At 36.3% G+C, this 12,034-nt stretch overlaps 1 protein-coding gene across 5 annotated transcripts in view; it reads right to left on the bottom strand.

Annotated features, from left to right (window-relative positions):
* DGKB (diacylglycerol kinase beta) overlaps positions 1-12,034 on the bottom strand; it is a 364,064-nt gene that overhangs the window by 239,616 nt on the left and 112,414 nt on the right. For all 5 annotated transcript variants that reach the window (XM_075746081.1, XM_075746082.1, XM_075746083.1 and 2 more), the window contains one exon: positions 8,239-8,337. In XM_075746081.1, coding sequence (XP_075602196.1) covers positions 8,239-8,337 — 99 coding nt within the window. The remainder of the gene's footprint in view (positions 1-8,238; positions 8,338-12,034) is intronic.

Below are 12,034 nucleotides of genomic sequence, written 5' to 3'. Positions count from 1 at the left end.
AGAAAGACAAAACAGTTGGAAAAGAATTTTGAAAATAAAACATGTTAAACTCCAATGAGAGAGGATGGAAGGAATAAACTTAGGGACAGACAGTAGTGATGAGTAGTGGGCAGGCAACTAAATATAACTTAAAATGATTGAATGGCTGCCATTTCAGTTTATCAGTATCTTATTATTTTAACATTGACCTGTGTTTGCTGAACAGATAATTAGTTAGGAAGATACATTTTCCTCCAGGGCAATTATTAATTTCCTTCTGACTTCAAAGAAATGAAAAAGCTCTTAGTGTAGATAAGCACACCATTATATTTCAAGTCTGTTTTAGATTCTCAGAGAACTGAATTTGCAATATGATATGCAATTGAAAAGGAAAAAAGTATTTTGTTTTGTTTTAAAAACTCATTACCTAATATTCAACAACCAGATTTAAATTTCCCTTCCTATAGAAGAATATATATTCAAATAACTGGTTTTTGTACTATCTTTGTTCAGAAACTCAGAATAAGGCTAGTACTCAACTTCAAAGGATCAAGTTGCTCATAAAGATGCGTACACACTACGCTGACTTTCTGCGCTCCATGTTGATCTTGGATTCAATGGAGTTAAAACTGATCTCTACTATTATAAAAACAGAAGAATCATTTTAGGATTAAAAAATGGAAAAGGGATTAAGAAAGTTCATATTTCGAGCAGCAACTGCTAATTCCTTTTTTTTCTCTCTACATCTCTGCTTTCCTATGTGAGTAACATTTACCTACCTCACAGGAAAATAGTAAAACATATTATCAGGCATGGAAAAATATCTATTGAACTATGTTGCAATTATAACATAGCCATTAGCTATTCCATCTAGTCTCTCTAAATATTGATAGCCAAAGAAAATTCTTGTACAATATTTTCAACTTCAATTCTGTATTACTTTTTGCCAGTATCTCAACACACTTGCTATATCTACACAAAAGTTTGAGGCTACAGATCATAATGTATATTGTTTAGTTGCACAAGGCATGTTGCTTACCTAAAACATTTGTAATCTGCTATGTATATTGTTCTATGTGCTTAAATAGGACTAGTTATAAACAAAAGATTTTTGAACATTTATGTTCCTGTACAATAAAATGCCAAACCAACCCAAACCAAATCAGATACATCCATTTCCTCCACCAACACAAATACCCATTTATAGTTTAAAATAAGAGGTCAAGTGAATTTGACTTATGATAGTATTTTCTATTAGATGTGTATAAATAAATTTATGATGTATAAAATCTCTATGCATAATTTATATGTAAGAAATTCTCTCTATATATATTTTCTATATTTATATGAATAGAATTTATGCTTAAATGATTTTGTCCTAAAAAGTTATAAGTATCTTCACTACACAAAAGAAAAGCCAAATTCATTTACAAGAGAAAAGAAACAAAAAGTGAGTTGTTGCAAATTTTTGCATGATGACCAATTTGTGCCAGAATGCTGAACAATGAAGTTGAAAATTGAACACAAGGAAATAAATTCAATTTTAAATTTTATTTCTTTCACTTTTGTCTTCAATATTACACAGATCCTCCCCCTTTGAAATAAACTGGTTACTATGGAGACAGTGATAATCACCATACCGTAACGCTCACACCATAATCAGGGTACCTTATGTTTTACAATTTATTCCATAATTTTCTTTTTATTCCACAATTAACAGTTTTAATTATAGTTTTCAAAACCAATATTAGGAATTAAGTAAAAAGTAATTCATTGTAAAATTCACAAATCATCATACATTATGAAATAAATATATATATTTATTAAATAGTAGGCTTGTATTGGTTGATTTGTCATTACCCAAGGCTATATTTATTTTGGTGGGAAATAGAAAAATCTAATTACTTTTCTACAAACTTCATATATGAAGTAGAACATCCTACGTGTTCATCAATAAACGAAGCAAAGTAAAGGAAGGCATGAAACGAAGAAGCCAAAATGTATATTAGCATTTTTTCCCTTTCTGCCTTATAAAGGGGCAAGGGGAGAGAAGCTGTACCATAAAGGAGAGACCAATCTTTTTTCTTCGCTACTCACTCATCTCATTCCAATGCCCAGTTTTTAACCTGGTTATGATCTAATTCTGTACTCTTGGTAGGCTAGGATTCAATTGAGTTAAAGATTTTTAAACTCACTGCCAGTCAACCTTATCATGAACTTTCATTATGTGCATGTAATTAATTGGGTCCAATGAACAATATCAGCACTGAGTTATAGACTTTTCCCCCCACCATATAATTAGAATATAATTACCCACAGGATATCAGAATGATGCAAAACCTTTCCTCTAAATGTGCCCTCATTAGGAAACAAGTCTCAATGTACATTTATTCAATCAGTATGAATTAATTAAAACATTACCGAAATAAAAGAGAGTAACATTAAAGTGTATCTGACATCTATTAAAAGACTATCACTTGAGATCTGCACACACAGTTTATAACAAAACTCATTTAACTTGAACAAAAAACTTCACTGTACAACAAGCCTTATATACGGTAAACAGAAAAGTAAAAAGGACTAGTTTTAAAGTTGACAGACTACATTTTACTAAAACATTGAAAAATATTGCAGTGAGATATGAAAAGGGGAACCTAAATCCATCCTAGTTATACCAGTTTGATGCCAGTGCCAGCAACAGATGCCCAGAGAGGGGAGAAGGATCACAGGTCAGCAGGAGTACACCTGAAGTGCAGCACAAAGGAATTCCAGCCAGTAAGTCAGCTTCATTGGGGTCCCAACTTAAATGCCTCTATGCAAGCACATGTAGCACAGCGAATAAAGTGAGGAGTTGAGACATGCGTACGCCTGCAGGGCTATGATCTTATTGGCATCATGGAGATGTGGTGGGATGGCTCCTATGATTGGAGCGTTGGGATAGAAGGATACAGGCTCTTTAGGAAGAACAGACAGGGGAGACAAGGAGGGGGTGTCACCCTCTATGTCAATGACCAGCTGGAGTGCATGGAGCTCTACCTGGGGATGGATGAGGAGCTGACCAAGAGCTTATGGGTCAGGATTAAAGGTGGGGGCAGGAACAGGTGCACTACAGTGGGGGTCTGCTACAGGCCACCCAACCAGGAAGACCGAGCAGTTGAGGCCCTCTATAGACAGATAGGAGCAGCCTCATGTTCACAAGCCCTGGCCCTCATGGGGGACTTTGGCCATCCCAGTATCTGTTGGAGGGACAACACAGCAGGGCATAAGCAATCCAGGAGGTTCCTGGAAAGTGTTGGTGATAACTTCCCTCTCCAAGTGACAGAGGACCCAATGAGGAGAGGTGCCATGCTGGACCTTGTTCTCACCAACAAGGAGGTGAATGTGAAGCTCAGGGGCAGCCTTGGCTGCAGTGACCATGAAATGGTGGAATTCAAGATCCTTAGGGCAGTGAGGAGGGTGCACAGCAAGCTCACAACCCTGAGCTTCAGGAGAGCAGACTTTGGCCTCTTTGGGGATCTGCTTGGTAGCCTACCATGGGATAAAGCCCTGGAGGGAAGACGGGGCCCAAGAAATCTGATTAGTATTCAAGGATTACCTCCTCCAAGCTCAGGAACGTTGTACCCCAACAAAGAGGAAGTCAGGCAAAAACATCAGGGGGCCTTCACGGATGAACAAGGAGCTCCTGGATAAACTCAAACACAAAAAGGAAGCCTACAGAGGGTAGAAGCAAGGGCAGGTAGCCTGGGGGTAGCCTGGGAGGAATACAGAGAAATTGTCCAAGCAGCCAGGGATCAGGTCAGGAAAGCTAAAGTTCTGATAGAATTCCATCTGGCCAGTGATGTCAAGGAAAGCTTCTATAAGTACGTCAGTGATAAAAGAAAGACTAGGGAAAATATGGGCCCTCTCCAGAAGGTAATGTGAGACATGGTTACCTGGGATATGGAGATGGCTGAGGTACTCAATGACTTTTTTGCCTCAGTGTTTACAGGCAAGCATTCTAGCCACACCGCCCAACGTGCCGAAGGCAAAGGTAGGGACTGCGGGAATGAACAACCACCCACTGTAGGAGAAAATCAGGTTTGAGATCACCTAAGGAACCTGAAGGTGCACAAGTCCATGGGACCTGATGAGATGCATCTGTGGGTCCTGGAACAACAGGCCTTCTATGAAGGGGTTACAGTGTTAGTGGATAAGGGAAAAGCAACTGATGTCATCTACCTGGACTTGTGCAAAGCATTTGACACTGTCCCACACGAAATCCTTGTCTCTAAACAGGAGAGACATGGATTTGACGGGTGGACCACTTGATGGATAAGTAATTAGCTGGATGGTCACACTCAAAGAATTGTGGTCAACAGCTTGATGTTCAAGTGGCGATCAGTGATGAGTGGCATTCTTCAGGGGCTGATATTGGGACCAGCACTATTTAACATCTTTGTTGGAGACACGGACAGTGGGATTCAGTGGAGCCTCAGCAAGTTTGCTGACAACATCAAGCTCTGTGGTGTGGTCAACATGCTGGAGGGAAGGCATGCCATCTAGAGGGACATTGAGGAGAAGGATTTGGGGGTGCTGGTTGATGAAAAGCTCAACATGAGCCAGCAATGTGCACTTGCAGCCCAGAAAGCCAACCACATCCTGGGCTGCATAAAAAACAACATGGCCAGCAGGTCGAGGGAGATGATTCTCCCCTTCTACTTTGCTCTCATGAGACCCCACCTGGAGTACTGTGTTCAGGTCTGGGGCCCCCAACTTAAGAAGGACATGGACCTGTTGGAGCAAGTCCAGATGAGGGCTGAGACAATGATCACAGAAGCACCTCTCCTATGAGGACAGGCTGAGAGAGTTGGGGTTGTTCAGCCTGCAGAAGAGAAGGCTCCAGGCAGACCTTAAAGTAGCCTTCCAGTACCTGAAGGGGGCCTACAAGAAAGCTGGAGAGGGACTGTTTACAAGGGCATGGGGTGATAGGATGAGGGGTAATGTGTTTAAACTGAAAGAGGGTAGATTTAGATTAGATACTAGGAAAGAAATCTTCTCTGTGAGGGTGGTGAATCTCTGGAACAGGTTGCCCAGAGAAGTTGTGGATGCCCCCTCCCTGGAAGTGTTCAAGGCCAGGTTGGATGGGGCTTTGGGCAACCTGGTCTGGTGGAGGGTGTCCCTGCCCATGGCAGGGGGGTTGGAACTAGATGATCTTTAAGGTCCCTTCCAACCCAAACCATTTCATGATTCTATGAAATCTTTATATGGCATTGAATCTAGACAGGTATGTGATTCTTTCATTATATACAGGGTATCAATTGCCTGAGTTTCCCCATGTTTTCTTTTTCATCTGAGAATGTAGCCTATATGTAGGAATAACATTTGACAAGTTCCATTTTATGCAGTTTTGAAGATGGGAGCCCTCTTATTTAACTTAGACCAGCTAACTTTCAGATTACCAGGCATTTAGGTTCTCTCTCTGGCCATGAAGAGAAAGGATCATGCCAGTCACTATACTTTAGCAGAATCTCTCTTGTGTCTAAAGAGACCCTAAATGAGTAATTTAGAACAGTCACCTGAACTGACGTGGCTATATTTAGGGGGAAGAAAAAGGTCACACTTTGTGATATTACAATCAGGAAAGGTAAGGGGTTTTGTTTATTTTTCACAGTTGCAGCAGTGATTTTGGATGTCAATAGATACCTAGGAAATGGTAAAACTGAGAGGATATGGACCTGAACAACAAATTGCAGCTGAGAGACCACTTTGGTAGCTCTGATATAGTACATGGTGCTGTGAAATGCAATTTATGAAAAAATTATCTTTATCTCTGCAGAAAGAGTCAAGGCTGGACTTCACAAGAACCGAAGAAATGAAACATGCTGGATGAGAAAAGTAAAAATACGAATGTCCCACAAAAGAGAAAAGATGACAAGGGATTTAGTCTGTACTCTTGAAAGAAAACTTATGAGAAGGCATCTTGGTCTGAGATGAACTCTGACAGTTTTTTGGAAGAAGTCTGGACTTCTTAAGTTACAGATTGAAGGGAGCACCAAAACTTTTGGGAAATCAAAGATACAAGATTTTTCAACATGCTATCCTCCCACAACTCCTGTAACTTATTCTACTGGAGGAGATACATTCTTCTCTGATACCTCAAAATACTCAAGGATAAACCTGGTACAGAAAGCATTGTGGTTATCTGCTTTTCTTTACCTTCCACATATATGTAGCATCGCAAGAATATTATTACTCAGCTGATCCTTGGAGCTAATTATGTGTCCTAGATGAAGGATGTTCCACTGTCAGGTATATCAGATTTGACATGTCTGAACACATCATTTCTATTAACAGACACATTTACTGTTGTATCTTTGGCCAATTTTGACATGGATATATTCACTGTTTTTTGCTGTCATTATTGAAAGTGCTGGTTTCACATACGCTGAACTATTATGTTTCTCAAAAGGAATCCCCGTAACAGGAAATGGGAGAAATTAATTAAAAAACTACTAAGATAAATAATAAGTACACTGTAATCAATCATTTCTAGGAGGAATTCCTATTAGCGATTTGTAATTTGTATTATTTGTAATGTAAGTATACCCAGGATTTTAATGCATTTTTGGAAGAAACTACTAGATGAACAAATATACTACAAAATTATAAAGTTCCCATTAAATCACAGTAAAATATATTTTACATCCCTAACAATATATATTGTGTTGCAATACATGTTTTATGTTACATTATTAGTATGTAATACTGAAACATGATTCTGATACAGGAAAAGATATTTTCTTCTGCTTAAGCCTTCAAAATTTGCAGATAAAACAAACCTATTCAAGGGTGATTTGACTCTAGAGTGGTTTTATATATCCTCTAAACAACTTAACTAAACTCCAATTGTGGAATGAAAATCTTAATTCCTCTATCCCTCTTCCTCTCCTGAAAAGAAAATGGAGTTACGCAAATATAATTGAAGATGAAATTTCATGCTAAGGCTTTATTCAGTTTATAAGAATGGCAAACAATAAATAACAATAAAACAAAACCAGTCCAATAACAAAATCATAATTTCTACATGTTAACTTTTAAAGTATGACCTAAAATCCTTAAAGTTAAATAACATAATGCAGAATGTAGTCATCCAACAAACTTAAAATAATATTTTACAATTATTATTCAGAACTTGTCCAGGTAATATCAAAATACTACTACAGACAAACTACAAAATGACTCCGACAACTTTTCAAAAATATTAAAAAAATACTTCATAAATATTAAAGCCAGCTTTCCATTGCTTTACCTTCATTGACAGCAATGGAATAGTCCCAGTTTACTCAAGTAGAGGACCAAAGTCTAGCATCCATCCCTTAGCAGATTTATAAACACACAGCCAAAAGGATTAAACAGAAGTAATTTACAATAGGCATGAATATTATTCTTAATGATCAGAAACAGGTTTAAGATTAAAAGGTATATTTTCTTGTTTTTCTTCCTTGCAATAAATCATTCTTTCTTAAGTTCAAGCATTTCTTACTCTTATTATGAAATATATTTAAAGTAAGAGGACCACACGTCTGTTCTGTTATGAATATGATGATGCTATGACTTTAATCAGCATAAAACATCCAATTTAATACATGAACACATAAGTTAATTCCGAAGCTCTTTTTTCAATGATAAACTGGTCAGCTCTTTTCTATACAACCTACACATAGCATGCATTTTTATTTTCATTGAATTGAGTTATTGTTTTTGTGGACAGAGAAATTTACTGTGCATGACTGCAGAATAAAATATACCATAATGTTGATGCATAGCTTACTGCAAGACCAGTGTCATCATTCTAGGTAACCTCCGGCTTAGATCAGAGACCTCAGCATTGCAGATATACAATATGCATCCCAAGCAAAAACTGTCCATAAGAGTAACTTCATTATTCTGGGAAGCTGGATCTATAAAAGATGTAAAATGTAGAAGTGTTCTGCCTATACGGTTTCTGGTAAGTACAGCCTGAGTAAGTGATAAAACCTGAGTCAGCTTCAGTTATAATATGCCCTACAGAAAGTTCATTCTCATCATGAAGGAAAATGCAATATGCAGGGGATAAAGCATGCTCGTGCCTAAAAACTCATCAGACAGGATTACCCATTGTGTTTAAGGTTCACACAGTTTGGTGAATTTAAAAAATACTCTGGCAGTCAGTACCAGCATAATTTTAGCCATCACCTATGACAGAGGATTACATCTGAAATAAACATACGGACAACTCACCAATACTACTGGGCAGATTGACGTGGGTGGTAAAATATGGTCCTTCAAAGGTCCACAGTCACATTCAGGTTTTAGATGTGAAGCACATTTGTTATGCAACTACGAGAAGACAGAAAATGAAGATTCAACTTAAGACATTTTACTACTACAGTCTAAGAAAAAGGGCATCCTACAGTGGGGTGAGTTTAGATATGCTAAATTAATCTAATTATTACTGGAGTACAACACGGAAAATAAAATACACTGCAGTGGAAAGCCTCTTAGGATTGACAAAACCAATGAATTTATATTGAAGCAAAGAATAGTGGATCAAAATATTTTCCAGTTTGGAAATTACACATGTGGTCCAACACACAAAATGAGAACATCAGCAGAGTGTTACTGGTGATCAAAACCTTCATTTCAGAAGACAGCTTCTCACACTGAGCCAGGAACTTCTGTTCTACTACTAGTGAGCAATCTACTGTAATTCAGGGCAGCCTTTGGCATTATTGGTGTAAATCTGCTTCCTACCTAAAGCTGAATAAGTCACTACCAATTCAATTGCGATGCTGCAATATCTATGAAAATATATATGAAATATAAGAGAATAACGCAGGAATATCTAAAAGCTTTAAGCCGCATTGGGGAAATTTTGGTCTTGATAGAAGCAATGTTCAGGCTTCCGTTGACTGCTGAGGAACCTGAATTACTCTCCTTTTTCTACTTTATTCTTAGCATTCATCCAATTTTCCTGAAAGCAATGAGAAGACTTCTACTCTGAAAACATGGAAGGAATATCCTCAGGTCTGCTGACTGAAAGAGCATAGGCTTACTTCCATATTGTTAAAAAGGTGGAAGGGAAAAATGTGTATATAACATCAATATAAAATGCCAACAATAATGATGTATTTATTGAAATATTTTGCATTAGCAATCAAGAGTTCTTGTTGATATTTTAGGATTTATCTCAATTCAAATGTCTCTAAATAGAATATTTCAACATATATATCCAGGCACACAGTACAAAGGCATAGTTGTGTGTGCCTGGAACATGCAAAGCATGCACATTTATTTTGTATACTACAATATAAAATATTGGAGATAGACAAAATAAAATATAACATATATTGTGAAATTTGGTGAAAGGTTATTATTTCTGCATTGATTCAATAAACTGTGTGTTAAGTTCTTCAGGTAACACATGCATTTCCCATAGAGATGAATATTTTATTTTTTGAGAAGATATGTGTATTTGAATTAAAGGAAAATAATCAGGATATTATATACCACAAATTTTGAAATAATGTTTTTTTAACAAGTGATTTAACTAGTTTAATAGGTAGCATACAGCATTAGATCCACAGGTTCAATAGCTGTTAGAAAATCTGTAGTTCAATGTCTGCATCTGTAAATCACATTTTTTGAAAGGCTGATTCATCTTCCCTTAGAAGATTTAACTATGTCAGTATGAACTATAAAAATTACCATAAAATTGTACCAGTTGCTGATGTACATAATGATGACATATTTACCAGTAATATGGTCTTCATAAAGTTATGTGGTACAGTTAATGTTGACATAACATTTCTGAATTTTGAACTGAATGGCACCTAATATTAGCCTTGTCCATATTCATTTATACTGCAAAGTTACCTTTTCAGGCAGTTACTTAGCAACAGAAAATAAAAGTCTAACGAGTTTCGATTTAGTCTGAGTATTAAAGCCTTATTGTGAGGGTATTTTGGTAGCCCTGTAATCTAAATCATTTGTCATGCTAATTCTCTGCCTCAGTGGTAAGGCTACTTGTACCATAATTAATGCACACCAGGCCATGTTACATCAAATAAAAGTATCTTCACACATTCAGTGCTAATTAGCAGCTTTGCTACTCAGTGGCATGCAAACTTATCTATGAAAAAAATAGCTTAATCTTCTTATTAGTCTCTGCTGATCTTTGACAACAGAATTGGTGCACAGCAGACAACAGAAATGGTAGAAGATACGTAGCTTTAATGAAAAAAACCCACTTTTTTGACACAATGAAATAATATGCATCTCTTCTCAAAAAAAAATGTTTTAGCAGATTTAAAATACATTTCCCCAAAATTCCCTTACCCCAAACCTAGCTCCTTTAGAATATTACCTCCCTCACAACCAGATGCCTGCAAAGCAGGAAAAATAATATTTGCTGGAGAGAAAATGAGGAAAAAACCATTTGTAAGACATGGTAGAAAGCTACAGAGTATATGGAAGCAAGAATCATGGGCCTGGCTGAGAACTCAGTATAACAAGCCTCCTTAGTGAGAAACATCTCTAATTTGGGGGATTTGATTCAGTGATTTGACATTAGAAGTGACCATATTAAGTTCTAAGAAGAAGAGATATTTAAAATGCACGAAAGAGGCTCAGAATTAGTTGTGTAATAACTAGCATCCTCTTACATTACAAAAATGTCAGCAACGAGCCCTAAATGTGGCGTTGTACAAGGAGATGAAAAATGTATGAAGGATGTGATGATAATTATATAACTTCAGAATATCCATTCAAAAATGAAGCATCTGTTAGAAATTTAAGTTTTTTTTCAGTAATAAAGTTATTACTATTAGCAAAGAAAGTTATTTCAATAGAATGTAAGGAATACATAGAATTGCAAGAAAAGTGAATAGGAGACTGAAAACCAAATAATTTGCAGTATTTTTAAAACTTTTAAAATACTCTTTTTTTCACTTATGTGTCTAATTTATACCCGAACCATAAAAAATTAATAAAAGGATTAATAAAGTTATTAGGAAAATGCAACATTACTTTTACAGAAAATAAAAATCTTGAAATTACTCATGGAAATACAATTGCAAAATTGTAAACCTCAGCGCCATCATTTTCAAAAGAACATAGGCCCATTTTTAACTGGGATGTCGATAGATATTTAAACCTTTAAATGTGCACACAAGCACCTAAGATATTTTCAAAAGAATTTAGCCTCTTCCTTCACAGTGATTTCAATGGTAAATCATTTCTTAATATTTCCTCAGTGAATCTCAGTTGTTATGGAAGTCCTCTAAATCTTGATGTGTATCTTCACAAAGTAAAAAGCCTTTACAAATCTGGACCAAATTCACATGAAAAAATGGGAAAATATTTTTTTCTGAGGAGCTACAGAATTTGCAACTTCAACTTCAAGAAGGAGCCTTACATAATACGTATTTCTTGAATGACATATGCATTTTATACAAATATAAAAACATCTATATAGAGAGCAGAACACTCTTCTTTGAAATCTACCTAAACACAGATAACCATTGCCTAAATTTAATTATCTGGATGCAAAAAATTTGGATTGGGTGTTTTATTCTCCACATAATTTATCCAAATTTTGACAGCAATCTGGAGTACATATTTGCTTTCTTCTAAAATATCAGTTTTTAAGTAATCATAACAGCTTATCACTGAAAGTATCCTGGATCTATTTTCTTTGATGATGTTTCATATTTTGCATTCTTGTGTTAAGAAAATATGTCATAAAACATCCAAACTTGTATGCTGAAAACAAACATTCACTAATGCCTCATCTCATATTATTATTTAAAACACTGAACAAACAACTGCTGTTCCACAACAATAACAATAATAATAATGCTATCAGCAAAAAAGCAAAAACCCTAGAAGAAGGCTGAATCCCTCCCCATTTAGATTTAAATCCTGCCCTGGCTAGGAACAGAAATACTGGCATTGCTTCCTCTAGCATGAAGATCTCACTTATAAGGGCAGTGTTCCTTGAATGTCATTAGTTCCAGCTATGGGTTCCTGCTGAATA

Source organism: Balearica regulorum, chromosome 2 (assembly GCF_011004875.1).
Source record: "Balearica regulorum gibbericeps isolate bBalReg1 chromosome 2, bBalReg1.pri, whole genome shotgun sequence".
Taxonomy (NCBI): Eukaryota; Metazoa; Chordata; class Aves; order Gruiformes; family Gruidae; genus Balearica; species Balearica regulorum.
This window is presented reverse-complemented; position numbering and strand designations above follow the sequence as displayed.